Source organism: Mustela lutreola, chromosome X (genome assembly GCF_030435805.1).
Source record: "Mustela lutreola isolate mMusLut2 chromosome X, mMusLut2.pri, whole genome shotgun sequence".
Classification (NCBI taxonomy): Eukaryota; Metazoa; Chordata; class Mammalia; order Carnivora; family Mustelidae; genus Mustela; species Mustela lutreola.
Window position 1 is genome coordinate 46,456,094 of NC_081308.1, and position 27,402 is coordinate 46,483,495.

Consider the following 27,402-nt stretch of genomic DNA (forward strand, 5'->3'; position numbering starts at 1 on the left):
ACCACGAGGAGCTGGGCGAGGCTTCTCTGCAGTGGGCATGTCGGGCGGGATGGGACGCCTCCAGTTCCCAAGGCTTGCGTCTGGGAGGGGAAGGAGCGGGGCGTGCCCACTAGAAATAGGCTACTTATTTTCAGTTGTAGAAATACTCGCCCAGGGTGAAAAACAGACAAGGAAATCATCACCACCACCACCACCACCATCATCATCATCCAGAGGAGGCTCTGGCTCATCTTAGGCCCTCAGTCCCCCTTTCCCTTTAACAATGCTTTGTTTCACCCAAGCCTACAGTAAACCTATTAAGGACTCTTTTCAAAGTGCCCGCCGGTAACTTGTGAACTGCCTGAAAAGAGAGCCTCGGCAGCCTCCTTAGGCTTCCTGGGACTCCCTGCTGGCCCCTCGCATCTACTCTTCACAAGCAGTAGAGAGGTCTGCGTCCCATATCTTCTGTGCAATGCCCTTTGGTAGTTCCCACCTTACTCAGAGTAGAAGCCCGAGATCGGACTCCTGCTTATCTCTCTGACCTCAACAACCAAGGACACTTACCTCTCTAGAACCACACTGGTCCTCCTGGATGCCATGCGAATTCCCACTTTGGAGCCCTTACACTAGCTGTTCCCTCTGCCTGGAACACTATTCCTTGAGATCTTCTGATGACTTATACCCTCCCTTCTTCCAAGCCCACCTTCTAAGCTTAAATATCATCTTTTCAGAGAGGCCATCCTTTGGCCACCCCCAGTTAAAATAACCTCCCCTTCAACTCTCTTTTTCTGTGTATTTTTCTTTTTCTTTTTTTTAAAAGATATTTTATTTATTTATTTGAGAGAGAGACAGTGAGAGAGAGTATGAGCGAGGAGAAGGTCAGAGCAGACTCCCCATGGAGCTGGGAGCCTGATGTGGGACTCGATTCTGGGACTCCAGGATCATGACCTGAGCCGAAAGCAGTCGCTTAACCAACTGAGCCACCCAGGCGCCCTCTGTGTATTTTTCTTCAGAAAAGAGAATATGTCACTCACTCCCTGACATATTTATTGTCTGCCTTCCCCCAGAAAAATGTCAGCTTCTTAGTGGCAGGAATTTATATTGTCTGATGTGTTCACCCGTGCCTCCCTAGCCTGACACAGTACATGCTCAACAAATGTTCATTCAATGAACAAAGCTAGATGATATGAGTGTAATAAGGAGTGGTAGAGACTGTGGGACCTGTGAAAATATGTTCACCTCAGACCATTCACATTCACACACACCCACACACATCCTCATACATATACCAGGTTGTTGTCTGCAAGCCACAGAGTTTGGGCTGCCAGTTTCCATCTGAATTTATAAATAGTAAAAAGCATTAACAGGAATATAGGATACATGCCAGTTAGCACCTTACTGTCTATAGTTCCTCATAGTGTCAGTGTCCCAGCAACCAAAGATCAGGAGCATGAACCTGCCCTGAGTCAAGAAAGTTGGCAGTGAGGGGGAATACACAGCATGGGGGACTGTGGGGTATTGCAGTAAAAGTTGTATCATAGGATTTGGGCTTGTTAAGTGATTTGGGGACAATTCAAAGTGAAGTTTTACTCTAGATTGAATACTATCTAGAAGTGGGGGTAATTTTGTGATTGGGTATGCTAACACATCTTCCCTATAGAGAGGACAGACTAGAAAGAGGCTAAAGCTGTAACTGGTTTAAAAAAAAAGCAGCGACTCATTAATCAGGATAGGGGATGTTCAGTTAATTTCTGTGGTTTAGACAGTGTCTCTGATGTTTTGTCTGTGTTCAGACATGATTTTGAGGTGGTCTCAATTTTGTCTTAATCCACCACAGTTACAGAGTGACCTTCTCTGATGTTGATATTCTGTGAAACTGTTTATGTTCAACAGAAGAACACCGAAACCTAACTGAATGCTAGACCAGCTCCCAGAAGTCAGCGGCTGCTTTTCTCTTTTTCAGTAGACATTACAAAACTACACATCAGAAAAGTGGTGCCAATTTCTCAGCAGTGCCTATTTCTTCACATTCTCTGATACCTGTGCTCACAGACACACACATTTTAATCCCAGTTAGTTATATTAGTTTTAGGTGTTATATTGGTTATATTATATTTAGGTGTTATATTAGTTTTAGGTGTACAATATAGTGATTCAAAATTCCGTACATCATCTGGCTCTCATCACAAGTGCACTCCTTAATCCCCATCACTTGTTTAAACTATCCCCACACCTTCCCTCTGGTAACCATCATATATTTCAATTTGGTAAGTGGTTTCCACTGGGCTTTTAATGGATTTTTGATTATTACAGAGGTAATAATTATCACAGAGGTAAGCATTTTTATATACTTATTGTTCATTTATATTTCTTCTTTTGTGAATCATCTTTTAATATCCTTGCATGTTTTTCTGTTGGGGAGTTTGTTTCTTAGTGATTCATAAGTTAAAAAAATATATATATATTTAAAAAATATATGTATATACATATAAAGTATTAACCCATTGCCTGTTAGGGACATTTTTTTCCCTCTGGAATTGTCATTGTTTTTTTTTTAATTATGTTCATGGTGTTGCCAACATTTTAGTAGTCAAATGTATCATTATGATATATATTCCATTATGATGTCTTTGTAGATTTTAGCCTAAGGTTTTCTATATCCCAGATCAGTTATTATTTGCCCATATCCTCATTTTGTGCTTTAAAATATCAGTTCATAGTTTTCACTCTTGAATTTATTTCGTGTGAAGTGCAGGGCAAAATTTATATTTATATTTTATAAATTTAAAATTTTATAAATTCGTATTATTTTACCCTCCCAATACTCAGGCAAGTTTCCTAACCTTAACATTGACAAAACTATTCTTTCCACAACTAACTCTTGGTGCCTCATTTTTTTTTTACAGACCACAACATGCTGAATATTCACCGCTAAGGCCATTCTGTCAGGTCTATTTGAACTCCCATCTTGTTTAGCATGTCAGTTTGTCTCCCACAGTCTCAAAGCCAGCTATACTTGCATTTTTATGCAAATGTACATCTCTTCATTTGTCTTTTATGCTTCTCATGAGTTTCCATTCATTTTTCTTTCACGAGTCGTAAACACTCCTTCTTAAGGCTATTCTTTGGTTTCCTGTTCGTTTTCTAACTGGTTATTGCTTGTATTTGAGAACATGTTTAATCTTGCTACCCCTGCCTGCTAAGTCTCTGTGTACCCATGCCCCCATAGTTTCCTAACACCTGCCTCCTTCTCTTCACACAGAGCCTTCTCAGTATTGTCAGTCCATGTAAGTGCTCAATGGAATTTTGCTTATTAGGGGTGATAATTATTTCTCCAGCCTAGACAGACACATATCTCAAAGAACCATACATTCAGTTTATCCAGTTTATCCCTGTGGCCCAGCATAATTATTAATAGTACCCTTTTTATTCTTAAATTTTCCAACTTTGGATGATAAATTACATGGTCACTCTAATAAAAAAAGGACTATTTTAATAAGGAGGTAACCCATGGTAATCATAATGATCAGTGGAGGGAATTACTTGAGGGCATAAAGGGACATGTTCAATCATGTCATGCAAGCAGCCTTCATGTAGAATTAGGCCTGTTATTGATTCCCCTGCTACCTACCTCAAATTTATTGTGAAATTTATTAAGTCATATATCTCAAAGATTATGAAATGTCATTGTTATAAAGTATCATAGTATACAGCATTATAAGAAACGCCCATGTGTCTAGCACCACCCAACCTAAGAAATAAACATTACCAAGGTAGTTGAAACTGTGTGATTACCTCTTCCAAACTGCATCTGCTTGTCTACCACAGATTATCCTGAACATTGTGCAGTACTCTGTCATACTCATGCATGGATTTTCACTCTTCATACATATGGACGGTTTTTCATGCTATTGATACATACATGCTATATGTTTTGTTTTGTGACTTCTAAGCAGGTCTCATCTTTGAGATTATGCATGTTGATATACATTTTTACTGCTACACAGGATTCCATTGTATTATTTATTCACACTTGTTGGGACAATGTCTACATGAGTTTTTTTTTTTTTTTTTTTCATTGTAACCAGTCCTCTTGCTGGCCTCTTTTAAGTGCTACTAACTTTTGGTTCTCTTTGGCTAGCAGTTTCTCCTCAGTAGTTTTACCTTATTTTCTACTTTACTGAAGTGATTAGAACTGACATACGAGTGTTATTAGTGGTAATTGGCCACCTTATGCTTCCTGTGTGATGTTGGCTGTTGGTCTGAGCCAACCTTACCAGGGTGGTGTCTTTAAGTTACCAGTAATAATTATTGTTAGCAAATGCCTTGCATCAATTGACAGAATTTTTCTTATTTGACTTTGAGGTGATGAATATTACACCATACACACATCCCAAAGGCAAGTCATGCTTAGATACGTTAAATATTTGTAGGATGCCACTGAATTAGATTCACTTTTCTTCAGGGTTATTCCATCTGTGCTCCCAGCTTCCACACCCAACTCCTGAACCCTATGCCTCCCAAATTTAAATGTCAGAGGTTTCTTTCTACTTTGATTTTTCGAGGAATCCATTATTAAGCTTATCAATTGCACTGTATTTCTGCTTATTCATTTCAAAGCTCTGCTGGACTCCCAGCCTCATCTCAGGCCATCAACCTTTGCTCAAGCTGTCATCAGCTGGACTCCTGCTACCTTGATCTAGAGGTCTCTCTTTAATCTTAACTCCCAGCCAGGATTCAACTCATGAGTGCCTGACAATGGAAAGCCTTCCCTGACCTTCCAGGCTAGGTCAAGGACTTCTGCTCTGGGAACCTAGGGACCCCTTCCCTCCATCTGTCACAGAACTACTCAGTCTCCTTCCCCCTTGACCAGAAATTCAATAGCAGGGACAGAGTCAGTTCATCTGTCTTCTCAGTTTTCAGCAGAATGAGGCACAGGCAAGTGTGAATATTTTAAAAGAGGGAGAAAATGTCTAGCAGCCATATGCATCAGGACCAAGGGGATAAGGGGCTAGGTTAAGGAGAAAATCTTTACAAAATAGAGCCTCAGAAAATGAGAAAACACACACAAAGCAAGCATCACTTGGGGTTATTTTTCTAACTAAACCTTTATTATTTTCTTTGAAAGCTGGAACCATCAAAGTCCTTGGATCAGCTTTAACTGCTGGATGGAGTAAAAACCAAGAGACTACTCTACTGGGTGATCTGTGAACAGATCGGCAGATGACGAAAACAAAACCAAAATGGATGGGAAGATTGTTCTGGAGAGCTGGTCCAATTACTTGCTTACTGAAATTTGTTAGAAAACCTAAAACATTAAATGAAATAAAAATTCTAAACTGAGCTCTACACTTGAGGCCGTTATAAAGGCTCATCACATAGAACTGTCGGTTGGGTTGAGTTCTCAGAATGTTTCTTACAACTTGCTGGTTTGTTCCCCTCAAGCAAGGTGATGCTTTGTCCTTGGCTGCAAATTTTAACACCATCACTGCCCTCAAGTGCAGATCCCATTCTAAAAAACAGGCTCCCCTCAATTCCTGGTGGTTGCCAATCTCTCCTGACAATGGGGAAACCGACTTTGAAGAAGGAAGACGCACCAGTGGTGGTGGCAAAGATGGTTTTCTGGAGAGTCCATTTGCATCTTTTCTCTAGATGTTCAAGAGTTATTTCTTTTAAGTTTGAAAAAAACTCCGTTGTGAAAAGTGAGTTATGAAGAGTGCTCTTTATTTGAAACCTCCACAACACAGACGCCAATCTTGTCTCGCATTGAATCATTAGCTGTGCACATCAACACATTCCAAGCACAAATTAAGAAATGCAAACAGAACAAAAAAATATATATATATATAATTTTTCCCCTATCCAAAGGTTTCAAGTCTCAATGCAGCAAATCCTTCTGAACACAGAATCTGAGGAGCACACTGTTCAAACAGCTGGGACAAATAGGTCCCTGCAAAGGCTATTGCCTTTTTAACACATGGGCTGGGATCATGGACGGCATGGAACAGGGAGGAGGAAGTGAGGGAGAGGGAGAGAGGGAGAGAGAATGAGCAGGAGAGGGGGAATGGGTATGTGCTGGGGAAGATGGGGAAGCTGGGACACACACATGGTGAGTTGGTGGATTTCATTTATTGGTTTTTGACATTTTCTTTCTGGTTCTTTTTTGTTTTTCTTTCCCCCCAATTCCTAGGTCCAACATGGTAGAAAAACCCCACAGTGGTGGGCGGGGCCTTATTAGGCCAGCCCAAAGCCTTCAGAGCACTCCTGGATGGCCAATAGTAGCATGTGGCGGAGCTTCTCAAAGCTCTCATAGGCAGGCAGGTCCAGCTGATTAAAACTAGAGAAAGAAAAAAATATCAGTTTGTGACAAAAGATAGTCATGATCCCTATGTTCCCATGGTGCCCACTGACCTCTCTTCCCTGATGGAAACTTTTCCTCTCTTGCAGACTTGAAATCTTGTCCTAGGCCTCGTCCTCCCTCTTCTAATCTGGCCCCAATACTGCCCATCAGTTTCCCAAAGCATAAATTTGACCCTGTCAGTCCTTAAACACCATAGTCTCACTTATGGGTTAATGTGCAAGCTCCAAAGAGGCATTTGGAGTCACTGGTGATCCAACCTCTGGTGATCAACATCTTTAAGCATTCTGTTCCCTCTTAACTCCTTGTTCCAGCTCAGCCCTGGAGTACACTGTGCTCTCATGTGGCAGTGCTCACCCACAATGTCTCCCTAGCCTCACTGTGAATTTGGGCCAGCTTCTCATCTCAAACGTCACCTTTTCCACAAAACTACCAAATTATGCACTACTCCAGATCTAGTACAGCTGAGGCCAGATTGGGGTTCCTGCCCTTGCTTAGGGGTCTAGAAGCAACAAACAGGAAAGCTCAGTCTGAATGCTAAAAAGAAGAACAACCCCTTCTTCTTACCATGTGTGAGCTGAAGGCAGGCGATCTGTGGACCTGTCATCTCGATGGATCTGAAACTTCTGAATGCCATTCATGCCTTCAAGGGCAGCAAAGCCTTGCAAGGGCACCTTGGAAGTACCCGTGACAAACTGAAGGAACTTGGCACGGTCAGCTTGGTCAAAAGAACGCAATGCTCTCCAGAACCACTGGATCTATGGGAAAGGACACAAGAAGTCAGTGTGAGGGGGTTGGAATCTTGAATCTTAGGCAAGTCCAGTTCTTTCATTCCATAAGATGGGCAAGAACATCCCCTGAAAACACGTATTGGAAGGATGAAGAGTTAGGTATAAGTACGCTGTCACCTATATCCCTTTGCCCCCTAACAGTGCTGAATTATGTGGTGTCATACCAACTAGCACTGCTTAGGGACATGGGGAAGGATGCCAGCAGCAGCTCACCTGAATAGAGTTGGACTGGTACTTGTGGTATTCAGTGTTGGATTTCAAATCATCAATGTCAATTGTGGGCAGTCCTGATATGAGGAGCTCTAACTCCTGCTCAGTGAAGATAGAAATGAGGCGCTTTGGAATGATTTCATAGAAGCCTTCTAAGAAAGCTGCCAGCTGTTTACGGATGGCTCCTGGGGAGAGAACCAACAAGCCATGAGGCGTCTAAACTCACACAACTGTTAAGAGGTCAGAGATCCTCAGTCTAGCTCTACTGCAACGAGGATACTGAATGGTTTGCCTGTTTCACCTAACACTGCTTCTGGCCCTTGAATGGAGGTGGATGAAGGGAAGTATTTTTTGGTCAGATGTTTGTAGACTCTTTGTGCCAGGCACTTGTGGCTGGCACAGGGAAAGAGAAAAAACAGTATCTGTGAAATGACTGAGACCTGACCTCTTCCGTATGAACGATAAAGAGTCTAAGGGACATTTCCCCTACCTGTCATCCTCATCTGGCACACCAGGTGTACATATTCCTTTTTATTCTCTTCTGTTACCAAGATATTGGCCCCATTGGGTTTGAGGTCACGAACTTCACAGACTCCAAACTCTTGGACCTAGAATACCCAAAATACCAATCATTCATGTCAGGCTTGGTCTAGGATGAGATTTATATAGATACCTAGGATTACTTGAACTCTTTGACATGTCCTGGGCAGAAAGACAAAGCAAGGTCATAAAAAAGTGTCCTTTATCATGAGCGCATAACTTTGCAATAGGGAAAAGCCATGGTTAACATGTGTAACATGACATAGCACAATCTTTACGGAAAACAATTTGGAGGAAGAGTAACCTTAAAAATTACTGTTTTTCACTTAAATCTGTTATAATGAACTACTTTTGGGAATGAAGAATACTATACTGAACAGTTTAAAAAAAAATAAAAAGGAAACTAGGAAACACCCTGGATTGTTTTTACAAAATCCTGGTTTTTCTGTTTGTGATGTCTCATGCAAATATCCACTGCTCACTGCTAGATGGGGAATGGGGCATGAGACTTTATCCACTGCCAGTTCAAGGGTGGTCCCCCAATGGGTTTCCTGGACTAGATAAGATGTGCTGCAGTCAAGATTTCTCGACCTACCTCAGTGCTGAAGGTGAGGTCATAACCTAGTGTGGAGACATCATTTTCCAGCAGATAAACCAGGCCCTGGTAGAAGTGGTAATCTTCACTCTCCATATCCGTGTATCTAGAAAAACACAATTAGAGTCATAGGTTAGGGTGGAGGAGAGAAGTACGGGGGTGGGACACAAGAAAAGGACCTGTCAAGTGAGAATGTGGATCCTGTGCCACATTCCTCACCTGACAGACTTGCCCAAGATGTGTTTGTAGAAGGACCGAGTAAAATAGCACTCCAGGAGGCGGTTGTCATATACAGCTTTGGCCACAATGCGTCCAACAAACTTGAAGTAGCTGAGGTGGTTGGGGTTGCAGTGGGAAGATGGGTTGATGGTGTAGGTGACCCGATCACCGGGTGAGGTACGGAACAAGGCATACATAGGGTTAAACATCTCCCGAGAGATGATCATATACCACTCCCGCAGGAGCCCTCCAGCATCCTGCCCTTCTTCTCCTTCAAACACTATATACCTGCATAAGAGACCAGAAACAGATGTGCAGAAAGCCCAGCACAAATCCATTCATTTATGTAGCATGACCCAAGTGAGTGAGTGAGTGAGTGAAGCAGTGGCTGGGGAGTGCAGGATCAGAGAACAGAGGTGAATGCAGAGTACCAGGAAAGCCCAGAGGAACGGTGGGGATCTGGGACAAGAAAGCATCATAGAAAAGATATCCTGAATTATCACTAAAAGCTTATCAATATTCCAGAAAACAGCAACAGGAAAGGTACAGAGGCTTAAATGAGGGCCTCACTTAGGGGAAGCAGGGAGAAGAGTTGACAAGTGGTGTCAGAGAGGCCTGAGCTCAGTCTGATGTCTGTAAGGATTTGGTGGTGGAGGAGCTGGGCCCAGTCTGTCTCAGAAGCCCGACTTCCTATGTGGTAACATGGATGGTGAGCCCATGCCATGAGGTAGAGGAGGAATCAGGTTCCTGAGCTCAGGAGCACCAAACTACACCAACAGGTTTATCATCTCACTGGCTTCCATGACACATATTATTATTATAAACTGCTGATCTCCTCTAGGCAGCTCAGAGTTACCAGTGAGTGATTAGCAATTTCGTGAGGGGCCATTTATGCAAGTGTGGTCTCTCCCAAGCCTGAATAGCATTTGCTTAGCAGGCTTCCCATTCCTAGTATAACAGAAAACTCTCTGCGAAGTCATCGGGTCTATCTTTGTAAATTCCAAAGACTCTTCTCCCTGGGAATTGGTGGGTAGCTCAGCTCAGTGAGATTTTCTATACCGGGTTCCTATCTGGAATTCCTCTGGAGTTCCCCTGCACATCTGGCACTGGAGTAAGCCTTCACTACCACGTAGGAAGATCCTCCACCCTCCCATTCTGTCTTTTCTCGTTCTGGGCTCTTACAATCGATTCTTCATTTCTTCAGGGGATTTCCGGTGCAGTTCACGATAGGAGTCTTCAAACACATGATCACGGCGGACATGCACGGCCATGTCTTCTTTCCGGAGTCCCTCATCCAAACGTTCCAGCTCTTGGCGAAAATATCTTGGGAGGTAGGGAAGGAAGGAATATAGGATTGGGTGTGGCAGACCAAGTTTCTGTTTGCTTGATTAGAATGAAGACCTATAATGATGCTTCTCCCATCTTCTACTAAACATCTGCTCCCCAGGGGAAGGTGAAAAGTACTCAGTAGTTGGGAGAAGTGGGTCATTCATTACCAACACCAAATTTTCCTATCTCTACTGCATAAAGTCCCACAGAGATTGTGGCACAGCAGGCAGTACGTGTAGGTGCACAGAAAAGACAAGGGTAAGGATGACGGGAGTGCTGTGGAGCCCCCACTGCCCCCAAGCCCTGCTGTAAGTGTATTGTGGCTACCCACACCTCTTGTATGACCCCAAAGAATGGAATGGAACTTTAGAAGTCATGTGATTAAAGAAAGGACTGCATTTCTCTGATGAAGAATGGAGACAGAAATGGAGAAGGAGAGGGAGTATTTAGGTATGATGACGGTCAGTGGCACAGATGAACCTCCTCCCTCCTGCCTAGCACCATTCCAAGGGCTGCCACCAAGGGAAACTTCTTTCCCCTGGAAACACTCCTTCAGGAGGAATTTTGGCCTCTTTCTGGGAAGAGAGATACCACTTGAAAAGTTTCCAACCCACAGCCTCCAAGACACATACTTGCGCTTGACATCAAAGTCGAGGACACGAATGTAGTCTACCAGGACAGCAAAAGGCCCATCAGCAAGGTGGGTGGTGGACTGCCGTAGGATCTGGTTTAACACAGTGCGATGAGTCTCTGAGGGGAGGAAGGACACCAAGAATCAGCACATCTTGGCTCCCAGAAGACTATATTACTGCCAACCAGACAGCAACTCTCTGTGTTTCAGGGAAAAAAGACCGTGTGGCATAAAAGGCCTTTCAAACCCAGGCCCTATATCACTAGCTTCATTCTTTCCCTTTCTCTCTCCTCTCCCCACCACACACTTATTCATAACATGCACTCTCACCGCCTCTCCCCTATGAAAACAGCTATGAATAAAGTGTATGAAGTGACCCTGTAAAAAATGAAGCCTTCTTTTATGGGCCTAAGAGTTCCCTGTACCTGCAAAGCGAAGGAACTTCTGTGTGTCAGGGGGCAGGCTTGAGGAGATGTGCATAGACGAGGGCTCCCTGGAGAAGAATGGGTCAAGGGAGGAAGGAGTAGCTGGGGTCAGGGGGGCAGGGGAGAGTGGAGGTGGCTCGTCCTTGATGTGTGCCAGCTGGCTCTCACGGGTGTCTCTAATGGGAGGCTTGCTCTCCCGCTCTGTGGCATGGACCAGAAAGAAGGCCTCGACGGCAGGCTGTAGCACTGGGGGTAGGAATGACAGGGAAATGTTATTTTACTTTAGAAACTTCAACATATAAACCTCTTTTTCTTTTCTTTTTTTTTTTTTTTTTTTTTAAGATTTTATTTATTTGTCAGAGAGAGAGAGAGAGAGAGAGCACAGGCAGACAGAATGGCAGGCAGAGGCAGAGGGAGAAGCAGAAGCAGGCTCCCTGCTGAGCAAGGAGCCAGATGTGGGACTTGATCCCAGGACGCTGGGATCATGACCTGAGCCGAAGGCAGCTGCTTAACCAACTGAGCCACCCAGGCGTCCCTAAACCTCTTTTTCTTCATAATCAAATTACAGAGGCACAAAATGTGAGAAAAAATAATGAAAACTTATAGGAGAAATACAATGTAGCAAAGAAAAATGAAGCCACAGAGAAAGTCCGAGCTTCCCTGAAACTTAAAAAAGGCAACCAGTTATAAAGATTCCCCTGATCTAAAAAGTGAAAAGATACAGCTACTAAAAGAAAGAGCCAATCTTTTTTTTTGGATACTGAAGTGAGAGAAAAAACACCCCTCCTTTGAATTCTCATTACAGAGACATTGAGAGAGAGAGAGAGAGAGAGAGAGAGATATGATCTGGAAGGAAGAAAACTGAGTGGGCAGAAAGGGCCCGAGAGCAGATCAGCAGGGTGAGACCTTGGCCCAAAGGCCACAACTCACCTAGCACTGCATGTTGGTCATGGGATTCCTCTAGTTCCTTTAAACATTCTCCCAGCATGTCCCACAGTTCATCCAAGCTCAGCTGCTCACTGAGCAGGGGTAACTCAGGTGGCCTCTCCTCCTTTTCCTTCTCCCCTTGTGGGGTTCCATCTGAGCCTATAGGCCACAGAAAGGAGAGAGAGAAAGCTTTGAGGTTTCACCTTCATTTAGCTTTTTCCCAGATCAAATGTGCAGGCCATTAATCCAGATTTCCAATGCCAGATCAAGCAGACTGGCCCACTGGCTACTTACTAAGTAATACTGAGCAGTATCTGAAAGCAAGCTCCAGTCCTACACTAGATGACATTTAAATTTAAATCAATTACAATTAATACAATAAAAATTTTGGTTCCACAGCTGCAGAAGCCACATTTTAAGTGCTCCATAGGCACATGTGGCCAGTGACTACTATAGACAGAGCTGGTTTACTCACTGCCTCATTAGCTTTCAAAGAATCTATGGATTATTAAATGATTTAATGCATTTCAAAAACGGATGTCCTGTGACAACCCTATTCCACAGAAATGTGTTTAGGAGGGCATCGGAAAGTATTCTACGTACAATTAACTTTTGAGAAATGCTGCTACTAATGCACCTGCAATGTGCCAGGTTCTGTTTTAAGTGCTATATATATGGGTGTGTGTTCACTTGTTCAATCTTAACTATGAACATCCCTGTTTTAAACAAGGAAACTGAAGCTAAGAGAGGTTTGCTTCATGTCCCAGAGCTAGCAAATGGCAGAGCCACCACTCAAACATATGCTGTCTCCATGTCTAACATTATCACATCATAGTTTCTTTTACTACAGGAATTGTAGTGTATGCTATAAATCTCCAGAAAGGGTGAGGTGGTGAAAGTTAGTGATCTTGGTTGGTAAATGCCTATTAACATTTACAAAAGCCAGCGTTCACTGGAACAAACTGGAAAACACTGAGCTCATGTATATAGAGAACAGGGGATGCAGCAGACTGGCTTTCTCTTCTGCTGTACTGGAAACAGGAAGTAGTACTGACCAATGGACTGAGTATCCTGAGCACTGGGAGATGGCTGGTCCACATCCATGGGTGACTCCTCCCTCCGGACAGAGGCCTCCGACTGGCTTGACTCCGACTGGATAAAAGGGAGACAAAGTCACATAAAAGGGTGCAACTCTGCTTTCCTCAGGGAGAGGCTAGAGGCTGGCTCTACCCATTCTTATACATCATAAGTTTGGAAAGCTTAGAAGATAAAGCTTCCTTTATCTGGTCAAAAAACTCTGTAGCTTTCTAGAACAAAAGAATGGCCTTCCCACCTCCTTTGCCGTCCTCCACCCTGAGCTAGTAAACTTTTCCAAAAAGCTCCCTGGATGCCTGCATTGCCTCCACTGTACTCCAGACCTATGTCCAGTTAGTTATGTCTAGTTAGACACCAGACCTGAAGACTTCTTCTGAGAACAGATTGCATGCGCGTGCGCGCGCGCACACACACACACCCCTCAGGTGAGCACACTGTAGGTTTGGCTCTCTGTTTCTGTTTGCTCAGAAAAGGAGAAATAAGGGACAACCTTTGATGGGTGGGAGTATTCACAAAGCCAACATCTGTCCTTTTGGGTATGGGAAAGATGGCGCAGAAAATACTCCAGAATAATAGTTGTTTTCCCTTTCTACTGTGTTGGGAGTCACAGCCCTCAAATTCTACGATGTTCTCAGCATGCTCAATGAAATCACACTGTGTTAAATAGAAGTAATATGCAAAGAAAAACCAGGCCTCAGGATACCTTTATTTCTTGGATCTTGGGAAGGTGACTTGCATGTTGCAAGGACAGGAAAACAATGAGAGTGCCACAGCATATAGACATGATGCTAGGCTTTTCCCGCAGCCACTCTGTGCTGGGATCCCAACAATGAGTTTGCTATCTAGGAACCTGAAGGTTTCTTCCTAAAAGTGCCTAAGTGCCTAGGTGCCATGGTACCAAGAGAGTGTGGAGAACAGAAGCAGAGGCCAGGGTAGATAGACCAGCCATAGCCTAGAAGAGGCTGCATGGGATGTATACCAAGCCTGGGGGCATTACAAGGGCAGGATTCCTGATGTACTTGCATTATTCCATGAGATTGAAAAACCTTTATCCCACACCCCCTCAGAACCCAGACACTAAGCATTATGCAGTTTGCAAAAGCGCCACTGTTGACTGGATAGCTGGGAGTGGGGTATGATGGCCAAGCTTTAAGTCACATCAATCCAAAACAATGAACAAACAGTAGAGAAAACATCAATAAGAAAGTAACCCTGTTGTCCGGAAGCATTCATATAGCAAACTTAATGCAAAAGCATACAAGGTAAGGGCAGTGAAACCCCACTGATAATGTGGTGGGGAAGGGGAGAGAGACAAATGAATGAGGGGCCACAGGCATCATGCTAACCGTTGCTGCTTGTTGCTGTCTCCGCGCCCTTTGACCCTCACGTACCATTTGTATAATGGCATCAGCCTCAGCCTCCAGCTGCCGAACAGCTGCCTGGATGCTGCTAGCTGAGCCTAAACCGGAAGAACCTGGGAGAAAGAAAAAAAAAAGGCAAGATATAAAAAGTAGAAATGAGGGAATGCCCAATATTCTCTCTCCCATCTCCTGGGCTGCCACAGGGCATCTTGCTGAAGTCTTTGAGCTTTAGCTCAGGCAGCTTCAGAGTGCTCTTCACCAGGCACTAAGAACTACCATTACAAGTAAGGGCAGGGGACATGGTGCTAGGCAGATGGATAGTGGCAGGTGTAGAGGGTTCTGTGGGACAGGAGAAAAAGAGATAGGATTTGGCAGGCCACAGCTGAGGCAACATGGCTGCAATGTTTTAGTCAGGAGTGATCAAAGAAGCAGAAAGGAGACACACTCAGTGCCTTAAATCTTGCTCAACAAAAGAGCTGCCCCCAGTTTCTTTGCCGGATTTCCACTCTCCCTTAATTCTCACTTGCCCTAATGAATTTCCTATGCAGAGAGCTTGAGTGACATATAGAACGCAGCCATCAACAGCCTAGGAAAGGATCATCACTTCCTTTTTTGAAAAGGTTAAGCAGGATGGAAACATGACATTAAGTCCTGCCCTCCAGGGACTCTGAGTTTGCCACCACCAACCCTGCCCCTCAACTGGACACTCCAGTTTCATACCTAGCCTGCCTGTCTGCTTGGCTTTCTTGTTAGCTCGGCGTGTGTCGTCCCGGAGCTGGATGATGACCTGCAGTACCCTCAAGAAGAACTTCTGGGTAGACGTCTTGGATGTCAACATGGACATAGAAGGCAGCTGGAGCTCCCGGCCACCCAGAGGTCGCTTCTGAGATGCCACAATTACCACATTCTCAGCCATGTCAAACCTGGATGGTGTAGAGGTGGCTTGCGTATACTGACAGCATCAAAGCATAAACATCCAGAACGAGCAGGGCTTTTTGGTGTCAACCAGAGGGTTAAAGAATCTCAGAAGGAAATCCCCAAAGTGGGAAAAAATAAGGTAAAGCATGTATAGGACAGATAAGAAAATCTGCCCAAAGAGGGGAAACAACACCGCCAACAACAACACCACCAACAACACCACCACCAGGAAACCAACAAGAGCCACCTTTTAGAATACCCCAGATTCCAGCCCCACAGCCAAATGGGTGGCAACCACCCACCTGCTCTGCATTTTGCCTTTTAGCTTGGTGGTCTGTGGCTGCTCCTCAGGCAGGCCATCAGGAGAGAGGGTCTCACACTGGGCTCGTCGCTGCTGTTCTAGGTTGTATTCCCGTAACTCAGCCAAAAGGGTACCTGGTCAGGCAGAGGAGCCAGCAAGTGTTCAGAGACTCCCCTAGTGAAGCAGCTGAAAGCCAAACTTTTCCAAGAAACCTGCCCAGGCTGTCTTCTTTGCTCAGCTGCAGAGAATCTGGAGTGAACAGGAATTCTGCTGTTCACCTTACTACGTACGTTCATAGATCAGCCATTCAGAGACTAGCAATATACCCTGCCTCAGGAATCTGTTCAATCTACACAAAATGCAGCTCAGTGCAGAGGGGGAAAAGTATCAGTTTCTGAGGTGATCTCAAGCAAACTGCTTAAACTCCTCTCCAAGTTCACGAATCTATCTTGATAACGAGACTAACACTGACTAACCTCACAAGGCAGTTTTGAATATTAGGAGATAATAGCAGTAGAGTAGGTGGGACACTGCCTGGCCCATGGGTATTGAATGGTACGACTCAAGGAAATCAGAGACTGGCCAAACTCCTTCTGGAAGAACCTTATAGTTCTCATGTAACAAATACTCTGGGTTATACAGTCTAACCAATACCCATATCACCTCTGCTCTAGGCACATTTGTGAGAAGGAGATAACTAAGCAGGTAGCTGAGATCTAGGGCGATCCATGATTGGGTTGGGGGTGGGAGAGAGCAAAGAGACTCTCTATGCTTAAAGAAAATCTGGCTCTACTCCTCAATTCAATCAGTTTATCACCCTGGGTTTTAGTTTTCTTCTTGATTAACAACAGGGAGACTGAAACTAGACAATTTACAAGTGTTTTTAGAACTTCTGTACCCTCACAACTGCACAAAGGCAGGGGATATCTACCACTTGGACTCTCAATTCTTGAGCCTAAGTGAAGTGCAGGTGTATCTCTGAGGTGGGAAGCTGCCTTACCAGGCTCATCACAGGGCTCTTGTAAGTGCCCAGAATGGAGAAGCAAAAGAGCACTGCTGGTCCTATATGTACTCATTTTCCTTTACTAAGCACTGATTACAAGGCATGTGCCAGGCACTGGGAATGTAGAGAGAAGCCCAGCCCTGTTCTCCCTGAACAATAAGTAGAGGGAAACAGATGACAACTCAGTATTATCAGTGCTACAACAGAGGAGAGGACAGGGGCTGTGCTACAGAAGCACAGAGGAGTTTGAGTCAACCTGGAGATCCAGGAAGGCTTCCATAAAGAGGTGACCCCTCATTGGAAAGCTTTAGAAAGACAAGATGCTTTACTCTGGTTATTACCTATCTGTTTACAAAGAGTATAACCCAGATGGCGAGCTCCATTCAGTAGCAGCTTGAGAACAGTGTCCCGGGTTGCAGGGTCCCCCCGAGAGAGCTGCAGTAACACATTTGCTGCATCCTCTAGACCTTCTTCAGAACAAGAGTGGGATGTCAACACCTGGGGGAAAGAAAAAGGGTAAGCCTCAACTTGAGTATGAAAACTTTATCTATTCCCATCCACCATTTTCCCCTCAATCTTAGGAATTCAGAAGAGCTTGGACTCACCTCCACAGAGAGCTGTAGCTGGTTTTCAGTGAGGCCAGAAGATACCATCTTAAAGTCTGCACTGCTGCTGCCCCCATCACCCATCTTTGCTGGAGATTTGCTGACCTTAGTAGTTGTAGAAGCTTTGAGGAATCAGATGGAACACTGTAAGCCTCTAATAAAACTCTGTGAAAAACAATCTGAGGAGTTTGAAGTGGTGGGGGGGTGGAAGGTTGGGGTACTAGGTGGTGGGTATTATAGAGGGCACGGATTGCATGGAGCACTGGGTGTGGTGAAAAAATAATAAAAACTGTTATGCTGAAAATAAATAAATTTAATTAAAAAAAAAAAAAAACTCACATGACAGAACCAGATAATCACTGAACTGTCCAGAGCTTCACTATCGTAAAGTAGTACAAATGAAAAGCCACCCACCAAAGCTAAATCCAAATGACCTGGGATGTCAAGGACTCTCATGACCTACCTTTTAAAGTGACAAAGAATCTCAAACATTTCTCAATTGTTTCCCTACCATCAGAGCCCCCTCTTCAAAACTTTTTTTCCAGTAATTTTTACCAGTATGCTATAGGGCTCATTCCTTTTACTTCCTAGGATAGCCTGGCTATTCTACCCTTATTCACACGGTATCCTGTTGGCTCTTAAAACTTTTTCCTGAGATTGGTTCCCTCAACCAGGATGAAAAGGCTGGGAGTTCTTTAAAAATAGGGACTTTCTCTCTCTCTCCTCCTCCTTTTGGTGCTTAGCCTAGGGAAGCCACATTCAGTGAATGCCCGCTGGTCTTCAGGAGTGTCTGTGTGGGTAGGTGGATGAGTGTGGGGAAGAGAATGATGGAGAGAGAAAACTGGGACTGAGGGGGGCAAAAATGAACACATTTGGCTCTTGCAAACACAAACCAAGCCGAATGCTATCATTAGGGAGTAATACCTGGATGGGGGAGTGGAGGGTGAGGTGGGTGTCCATACCCCAAAGCTCCCAGCCTACATCCACACTTACTTGAAACAGTAGTGGTAGCAGTCGTGGGGGTAGTCACCGTGGTCGAAGCAGCTACGGCAATGGTGGATATAGCCGTGGCAGCAACCAGAGCTGGAGCAGAAGTGACAGGGGTGGTTGCAGCAGGGGGAGTGGGCGTGCTGGAGGCAGCAGTGGTAGTGGTGGTAGATGTGGTTGAGGTGGCAACAGTGGTGGAGGAAGCACTGCTGCCAGAATTAGCCTGTGTTTCCGACACTTTGTTTTCTGGGAGAGCAATTGAGATGAGAGAAAGGAGTCTGAGGAGTTTCTCAGTTAAGAGAGAGCTCCGGCGGATGACTGGGTGTGACAACATGTTCATGAGCTGCCCCAGTGGAGAGGCCTCGAGGCTGTATGGGGAGGTTTCCCCCTCACCACCAGCGCTCACTGGCACTGACTTCACGGAGTTCTTCCCTTTCCGGCTGACATTCATGTTGTCCAGTTTTACCAATAAGTCCCAGAAGTCTGTGCAAATGCCACTGCTGGTGGACTGTGAAGAGCATGGGCTGCAGGCCTGCTTATTACTGCCCCTCTCCCGATCGCTCTCACAGTTTGTTTCTTTGGTCCGCTGCTGTGTAAAGTGGCTGGGAAATACCTGCCGGCAAAAGGAGGACAGGATTGGTCTAAGGGTCTACACAGAAAATACATCTTCCTGACAAGGAGAGACAACTGATTCCTAGACACACCATTCTTCTGAATAGCTTTGGTGACATGGGAGAAAGATCATATATGAGTTTTATCTAACTGATGGTGAAGTGGCCTAGAGAAGCAAACAAGGGGTTTGTAGGGAGATGATTAGCTAACCTCTGAGCATCTGTCTCTGTACTTAAGAAATGGGGAGCATAATCATGCTCTATCAAAAAAACGGCCAAGATTAAAGGAGATAATGTATTTTTGCATAGTGCCTGGTACGAGGTAGGCCCTCAAAAATGGCAGCAATGATTATTAAAAATAAGACTGAACAGGGGCACCTGGGTGGCTTAGTTGCTTAAGTGTCTGCCTTCGGCTGAGGTCATGATCCTGGAGTCCTGGGAGTGAGCCCCATATCAGGCTCCCTGCTCAGTGCGCCGTCTGCTTCTCCCTGTCCCCTCCCCCACTTGTGCTCTCTCTAATAAATAAAAACTTTTTTTTTTTTTTTTTAAAAAAAAAGGAGCAGGTTCTAGGTCCAGGTCCATCACTTACTAGCCACATGACAAAGCCATTAAAAATTTCTGTACCCTAGCTTCTTCATTTGTAGAATGGGGATCATACAGACCACTGAGAGTTTTGATAACCAAATGCACAAAAATTATAAAAAGTGAAAGTAAGAACCCCACAAAATTATTTACTGGATAACTCCCAGAAATAATACGGGCCTGAGGATTAATAGTGCAGAAAGACCTGCTAGCTTTCTCAGAGTTCAGACTTCATCTAGGTTGTGGCTGTGACCCCCCCCTCCATCCCCAAGGGTTGGGTTCAAGCTCCTCACCTTGGCCAATTGAATGAGTGTGTCCAAAACATGTCTGCAGACAACAGGAGCAGCCTGGGGGTGGATGTGGACGGTGGAGCCACTGCTTGCATGCTTCTCAGTGTGTTTGCGACCCCCTGAACGCTGGATCTGGAATATATTAGTCCTGCAGCCTAGGGCTGCATCCATGGATACTGAGAGCCAGGAAAGCTGGTTGGAACTCTTAGACTCCATCTTGTGTAGCAGGTCCAGTGGCCGGTTCTCATGACTGCTCGACCCACAGCTTTTGCTTGACTTTTTGCCCTTCTCCTCACTTGAGGAGAGCTTCGGTGTTTCAATGCATAGCTCACTCTCACTGCTGCGCTGCAAAATGGAGAGCAGACTGCGGATGACCCAGTGGCGGGTCTGGGCATGGTAGCAGAGATTTCTCAGTACTCGGTGTAGACGGCTAGTATTAAGCTTTGGCTCATCCACGAAAAGCAGGACCAGGAGACAGGATAGGGCTTCATGGTCCAGAAGTAGCCGTCCTCGGAGGCGGAGGAGAGTGTCCACATTACTGCCAGAAGGCCTGGAACAGAGCATGGTTTCTAGGTAACACTTCAGCTAGAGCTCGGGGATTAGGTATAGCCCAAGGGAAGGGGAATGAGCTGCATACTTCCAAGGAGGCATAAGGGAAGAGTGTCTAGTCTAAGTGTTCTTAACAGTAAGAAGAGCTGCCCTCTTGTGTATCTACTGGGTACCAAGTACTCTATAATCCATACCAACTGGTATGGGGCTGCTGAAAAGACCAAAGAACTGTCCATTTTTGAGATGATGAACAAGAGGCTCAAACAGGTTAAGTGACTGATTGCCCTACAACAGTGTCCATATTAACAATTGGTGAAGTCAGACTACACTTAAGGTCTTAAAAAACAAACCAATAATGCTTATTTCCTACCTTCTCTAGCCTATAAAGGATTTGCCTGCCTCACTGGGACTGATCACTCCCTTTATATTTTGGCATGCTGGGTGCAGTCTGCTTCAGCCTGGGTAGTAATGAACTCTTCTTCCACAGCCTAGATGTTACAAGCTCTCGGCAAGTGGCTTTCCTTACTATAACCACAGCTAGCACCTGCTGCCAGTCTGCCTTACTTTGTGATTATGGTCTATGGTAGCTACACCACCCCAAAGCTGTGTCTTTCTGAAGGGGGAGTCCAAAGATCTGGCTCCCCTACTCATTCAAGGCAATATCCTAGAGAGATCATCCAGTCTCTCCACCTATAAATTAAGGAAGTTGGACTAGCAACAGAAGTGAGAGGTGGTATGGCAATAAAACAATAAAACAATAAAAAATAAATTAAAAAAAAATAAGGTACCTGTTATGGCTGCTGCTACCCCCCATCTGGAAGGTGCCACCTCTCTGCACAGCAAGGCGAGTGTACTGGACTCCACGGTTGCCACTGAGGCGACTGGTGAAAGCTGGAAGGAAAGAAAAAGGAAAATGAAACTGGGGAGGTGGTTGGTGAGCTGGGTCCAGTAAGAGAAAAGGGGAACAACAGAGCCTCATGTGGCCAAAACCAAACATTTCAGAGCCCTCCCACTTGCCTCCCTCTGTACCGGGGCTTCGGAGGATGGCAGAGAGTGCAGAGGTGCTGCTGTGGCCAAAGAGCCGCTCATGCATAAGTTGTCGCTGCCGGGCTTCCTGCTCTCGCCTCAGGGCTTGAGCCTCAGCAGCAATGTCAGGTGGCATCACAGCCAACACACTGTCCTCCATGTCCTCCAGGACACTACGGCGCAGGTCTGAGGGCAGGGTCTGGATGAAGGTCACAGGGTCCATGGGGGTGTCTGAACTGGCATTCTGTGCCAGTTCCCGTCGCTGCTGCTCAGCTCTCTGCTGTGCCAGCACCTACGGAGCAGAAGAAGTCAATGGGGGCATACCCATAGCTAGGCAGCCTAGCCCCACCAGCTCCCTGCTCACATACTTCCTCCTGGATGGCTGGAGGCAGGGCAGCCAGGAACTCAGGGCTCACTTCAGTCACACCAGGATTGCCCACCACTGCAGGAGCTGAACTATTTGCTGAAGGGGCAGTCCGAGTTGGTGGACGGATACCCAGCTGGTTCTGCAGGACTTCCCGGCGGATGTCATCAGGCAGAGCAGCCAGAAAAGAGGGGTCCACACCTTCGGGTAGACTGATACCTGAGGGGAGGCACAAAATGTGAAGGGACTCCCATTTCTACCAACGCTTAAAATGTACTCGGAGTAAAGAGACCCATGGCCTTATTTAACCTCAATGCATGCAAAGGACAGAGGACACAAAGAGGGCCCCTTCACCTTCCCTAGGCTCAGTAAAGCTCTTATTATGTGCCATAGTCTTCGTGTATGCTGTCACTGAATCTTCACCAAGACCCTACCACGTAGCTATTATCAACCCCCCTTAGTACTGATAAGGATCAGAGAAGTTAAGCAATGGTTCCAAGTTCTGAAGGTAGGTGACTACAGAGGGGGTAACCTGAGCTAAGATCTGTTTGACTCCAAAGCCTGGGCTCATTCCATCATGCAGCACCAGCACTCCCTTACTGCTGGACCTCCTCCCATAGGTATGCCACCTTCCATGTGGGTGGGACAATTTAACTGGCAGGAATTTCCACGCCAAAGGCTCCTAGAAGCCTACATAACCCTAGGATGGCCTAAGCACACATGGAGCTCACCTGCAAGGGGATCTTCTTCTTCACTGCTTGTTGAAGGGAGTGGCTCTTCTAGTATTCCCCGGGAATCTGCTCCAGAAATGGCCACAGCAGAATCTCTGGTGGAAGAACTCTCAGAGGATGCAGGGGGAGAGCTAAAGAAAATAATTTTCAGGTTGTTCTAGTATTAATGTTTCCCCATTTATAAAATACTCCCATAACACCCCACTCTCATAGAAGCCAGGATGATTTCCCCAGTGCACCAAGCATGTGCAAGAGTTAACAAATATGCATGTGGCTTGAAATATCCACCAGCACATTCTGCTTTCCTCTTGTTCACACAATGCTTACCTGTCCTCAGGGGGCTGGGTAGGTTCCCCTGATGTATCGCCCCTGCCTTGCACTTCTGTCACAACAGGTGGGGCATCCCCAGGAGTGGAGCTGCCTGCTGTGGGTTGCTCAGAACTGCCAGCTGCTGAGGTGTCACCCACAGCCTCCTCCAGGGTACAGGAAGCTAGGCTACTGGTGTCCATAGGAGAGCCTTCCAGTTGACTGCTGACAGCTGTCAGTGCATCAGAATCTTCAGCTCTCTCTGGGGAAAGAGAGGCTAGGAGGAAGTCACATGGAGAGGTTAGATCTCTGCCTAGAAGAGGGGGCCGAATTAAGATGCAGCCAGATTAGACTTCTCAATTCTCTACTGTCTTGCTCGCCTGACATTCCCCTCAGTCTCATATACTTTATAAAGCTCAGCTCAATTCCTCATGATGTTCCTGGTATGCCTGTGAAACACCTTTCCCTAGGCACCCCAGGTAAGGAAGGGAGTCTGTCACTTTCAGATTCCATGCAGGCACCACTTGTACATGCATGTTGATTTTGTTTACCTAAAGAAGGGTCCTTGAAATAAAAAACTCCTATGCCTTAAAGTTTTTCCAGAGCCTATCACAGGCAGCATGGTGCAGAGCAGGAATAGCAAACAAGTCTCAATTTACCCTGTTGGAACACTGCTGTGAAGAATTTTGAGGCCCCACTGCAAACCACTGGGAAATAGTGGCATGAGATGAACAGTGTTTGCCAGGATGGGAGAGATGTGTGTGTGTGGGGGGTGGGTGATGTGCTTGCCATGCCTAAAGGATGCTGAAGGAGAGCAAGCTTTAAAGTCACACAACAGATCTGGATTTTTCTCAGCTCAATCACTTATTGAATGGTCTTGGGCTAATAATCTCATGTGGGTTTCAGTTTACTCACGGAGATAATACTATCTACTTTGGAGGGTTGTTTCTGTTTGGACGTTTATTTACTATTTTTTAAAAGTAACTTCTACCCCCAATGTGGGGCTCAAACTCACAACCACGAGATCAAGAGCTGTTGCATGCTCTTCTGACTGGGCCAGTCAGGAGTCCCAGGAAGGTTGCTTTTAAAGAAGTAACAGGCTTGCCATGATAGCCCAGGAAAAGTGATCACCTCAATAAACTGTTTGCATTATCACATGTATCATTCGACACTCAGATACATGATCTTGAGTCCACAGAGAAGAAACCTCAACTTTAGCTAAGAAAGAAAATATGCAAGCTAAGATCCTACTCTCTGAGGACCCGAACTTCTACTATTTCTTTAAGGACAGTAAAAAACTCCAAAGATGTCCATTTTCCCTCCTGTTAAATCACCCTTCACTCCTTACCCAAACCTTGAAATTCTACTCACTTATAGTAGGAGCTGGGGACAACTCCATCTGAGTTGTTTCTGCTTCTCCACTTGGCCTTGTGGGACCCAATTCCTCTGACTCTACAGGCATCAATAGCTGTGCAGAGCTACCCCCTTCTCCAGCAGGGGATTGCAGCTCTTGAGCAATCTCTCCCAAGGCTGGTGGGGGTGGGAGTGTTTGTTGCTGTTGTGAAGGCTGCAGAGTGACAAGGGTGTCCTTGGACTCAGATGTAGCTGCATCAGTTGAAGATGGGGTTGTTGGGTAGCTGTCAGGCATAGGAGTCCCATCTTTCTCGGAAAGAATAATAATGCAGGTGTTAAGGGACAATCAGCCAAGAAACCAGGACGCCACTCAATCAGCACATGTGGCCTGACAAGTATCCCACCCCAGTCAGTAATGTATGAATATCTTCCCCCCCGCCCCCAAGTGTTCCTTGGAACAGCTTGTGGATCACTTGGTATACCCAGGATGAGGGCTAAGGCACAGTGTTATCTTAGTCTCAAGAACTGAAGATATGAATCTTTACAGATCCTAAGAATTAAATCCTTTCTATGCTCTGGGTGGAAGGGGAAAGAGTTTAAAGTCACTTTATGATGATACTTGCCTCACCCTAAATATTACTTATTCCCTTCGACCTCCCTTTCCTTAAGAGTCCTAATTATCCCAGGAATATCTGTATCTCTGATGGAGGCAACAGTGCCAAGACTAAGTATGAATATGCCCACACCAGGGAAAGTAGTAAGTTGTATAGTTATCTTCTAATTGGGGCCTAAAATCCCTACCCCACAACAATACAACTTACTACCTCACCCCGGCATGAGCAGAATCCTCTAGCAAGGGTAGCAGACAAAATGCCATTTTACCTGGTAACAGACCTTTTCAAAGACCTTTTGCTAGATTAAAGGCACCAGGACACCTACCACCCACTTTAAATGCTTAGAAAAAAAAACAACAAAAAACTGTGTAGGCTTTAGTATCTCATTTTGCAATTCAAATGCCAAAGGAGACAGAAGGCACAGGGAAGCAGAAGAAAGTTCTGAAGAAATGGGGGTGGGGGACATGGACAAGTTATCAGAACCATGAAATAGCTGCTGACATTAAGATTAGAAGGAGGAATACAAAACATATAGTAGTAATACCAGTTAGCCCACAGATGCCAAAAACAGATTGCTCAGGATAACATCCCTAGACTTTTAGATTCCGAAGACTCACAAAGTTTATATAAAAAGGAGAAAATAGAAAGAGACTAACATAGGGTTACCAAACGTAGGTTATTTAGCCAAATAAGAAAGAATCCTGTCAATAACACTTAATAAAATATTTTGATACCAAAGAACTAAGAAGGACATAATCTCTATAAAAACCAGTTCTTTAAATTGAATAAATTCAGCTTTCTGAAAAACTCATTAAACCCTCTTTATTTTGTTCATTTCCACAGAGGGCTGGCATTTGGGAACCACCGCCATCAGATATTCTCATGAAGCACCACACCACGGTGGTCACCAAAGGCAATAGGACACATGGCCTTGCTACACATGCCAGAATGCAGCACAGCATGATCAGAGTGAGAACCTGAACAGAGCACGTTGGAGGGGAAGTGTACCACCGTGGGAAAGACAGTAGACTGTATAGTTATCTCCAAGATGGGGTATGACCCTAAAACTATACAATCTACTACCTCATCCCACAGAGCACCAGTGTTCATCTTCAGCCCACTCTGGGCCAGCTACTTGAAAGGGTCAGGAAAAAGAATGAACCAATTAGCAGGAACGTGAAAAAGGGGAAGAGTTACCTGAGAGGTTCTGTTCAGTGGAGTCATTGGTCTTAGATGCAGTACACTGGAAAGAGAGGGGACAGACCAATGTGGGACTTCCGTAAGCATGTAAGACAGTGGAAAACTGTAATAGCTACCCCTGCCCACATAAGCCACCAAGGAGTTCAAGAACCTGGATGAAAGATGAGCATTTTAAAGTGCAATATATCTCTAATACATACTTTTGCTGAAAGATGGCTTGGGAACAAGGGGAAACAGCCAGGAGGCTGACTGAATAATGAGCTGGGCCGGGCACAGAACGTGGCCTAAATACAACCATGAGACCAGCAAGAATTCCTTAAAGTTTCATCACTATGTATTTCCCTTCCTTGGGCTCGTTTTGTTCACTCCAGCTTTGTTTGTTTGATTTTAAAGATTTTATTCATTCATCTACTTGAGAACGAAGAGAGAGAGAGCGCGTGAGTGGGGTTTGGGAAGGAAGGGGCACAGAAGTGGGAGGGAGAGGAACAAGCAGACTCCACCCTGAACCTTCCATCCTATGACCCTGAGACCATGACCCGAGCCAAAACCAAGAGCTGGATGCTTAATTGACTGAGCCACCCAGGCACCCCAACTGTCCACTCCAGCTTTTAAAATCACATGTCAGGCTTGTTTATTTTCTACCCATTTGTTATATCAAGTTTATTATCCTAACTGAGTATTTTTAAAATCCTTCATTTGATATCCTAACTGCCGAGTTTTCTTATTTCTATATATTTCATATATTTTAAAGCCAGTATTATTCAACATCCCAGAAATTTCAAAAGAGGTAGTTTCTTTCTAAACCAAAGTCATGCTAGAGGTTTTGCAAATTGAAAATCAAGCCTTAGAAAACGACATGTGGTGCTGGGGTTTAGGGCATGAGTATTTCCTGACTGAAGCCTAAGCCTAACTTATCCAAATGATGGAATGGGGTCATCTTGGTAAGTAAGGTCTCCCCACACTTGGTCAGTCAATCCACTGAGTGAACTGCAACTGAATCACTAAGAGCATGGGCATAATCGAAATCATTCTTCTTGTCTAGTTGCAGTCACTGAAGGTAGAGACTACACAGTGTCACTGGTAAGTTAGGAGCCACTCTGGTTCTTGCTCCAGTTTTCCCCAGCAGAGACACTGGAGAAATAGTTTTTCCTCAGGGTTTGAAATTCTTTCCTCTAAAAAAAACCCCATGTGAATGTAGGGTGCATTTGGAAGGAATCATTTCTCAGGTTCAATGTGAACATCTCAGGATTCTTCAATCACTGGTGCTACATATATGCCAAAACCATTTGAAAGTAAAGTATGACAGAGCCAAAGATGAATCCTTCCCGCCTTTGAAAATCACCTGTGCACCCTGATCCCTGTTTTCCTTATCTTCTTTGCTTTTGTCAGTTATCTTTGTTTCTTCCTCAGCCAGTTGTTTTCTGCGTTTTTCCCGCCTCTCTTCCAGCTCCTCATCCCTCAGGAATTCCAGGTGATTGACAATGGGCACTTTAACAACTGGA

The 27,402-nt window shown here is 45.0% G+C and overlaps 1 protein-coding gene across 17 annotated transcripts in view; it reads right to left on the reverse strand.

The window, feature by feature from the left end:
- Positions 1-5,682: 5,682 nt before the first annotated feature.
- HUWE1 (HECT, UBA and WWE domain containing E3 ubiquitin protein ligase 1) overlaps positions 5,683-27,402 on the reverse strand; it is a 173,355-nt gene continuing 151,635 nt past the window's right edge. For 14 of the 17 annotated variants that reach the window (XM_059158501.1, XM_059158495.1, XM_059158500.1 and 11 more), the window contains 26 exons: positions 27,243-27,397; positions 25,898-25,943; positions 24,105-24,392; positions 22,755-23,046; positions 22,428-22,558; positions 21,701-21,915; positions 21,336-21,624; positions 21,095-21,197; positions 19,761-20,307; positions 18,281-18,887; positions 17,288-17,409; positions 17,024-17,180; positions 15,681-15,813; positions 15,181-15,383; positions 14,446-14,573; positions 13,060-13,156; positions 12,008-12,163; positions 11,078-11,323; positions 10,654-10,771; positions 9,875-10,015; positions 8,693-8,980; positions 8,474-8,579; positions 7,829-7,946; positions 7,342-7,523; positions 6,905-7,095; positions 5,683-6,316 (listed from right to left, as the gene is read on the reverse strand). In XM_059158501.1, coding sequence (XP_059014484.1) covers positions 6,214-6,316; positions 6,905-7,095; positions 7,342-7,523; positions 7,829-7,946; positions 8,474-8,579; positions 8,693-8,980; positions 9,875-10,015; positions 10,654-10,771; positions 11,078-11,323; positions 12,008-12,163; positions 13,060-13,156; positions 14,446-14,573; positions 15,181-15,383; positions 15,681-15,813; positions 17,024-17,180; positions 17,288-17,409; positions 18,281-18,887; positions 19,761-20,307; positions 21,095-21,197; positions 21,336-21,624; positions 21,701-21,915; positions 22,428-22,558; positions 22,755-23,046; positions 24,105-24,392; positions 25,898-25,943; positions 27,243-27,397 — 5,162 coding nt within the window. In that variant the 3' untranslated portion in view covers positions 5,683-6,213. The remainder of the gene's footprint in view (positions 6,317-6,904; positions 7,096-7,341; positions 7,524-7,828; positions 7,947-8,473; positions 8,580-8,692; positions 8,981-9,874; positions 10,016-10,653; positions 10,772-11,077; positions 11,324-12,007; positions 12,164-13,059; positions 13,157-14,445; positions 14,574-15,180; positions 15,384-15,680; positions 15,814-17,023; positions 17,181-17,287; positions 17,410-18,280; positions 18,888-19,760; positions 20,308-21,094; positions 21,198-21,335; positions 21,625-21,700; positions 21,916-22,427; positions 22,559-22,754; positions 23,047-24,104; positions 24,393-25,897; positions 25,944-27,242; positions 27,398-27,402) is intronic. The other 3 variants (XM_059158488.1, XM_059158489.1, XM_059158497.1) reach the window with 3 other exon arrangements.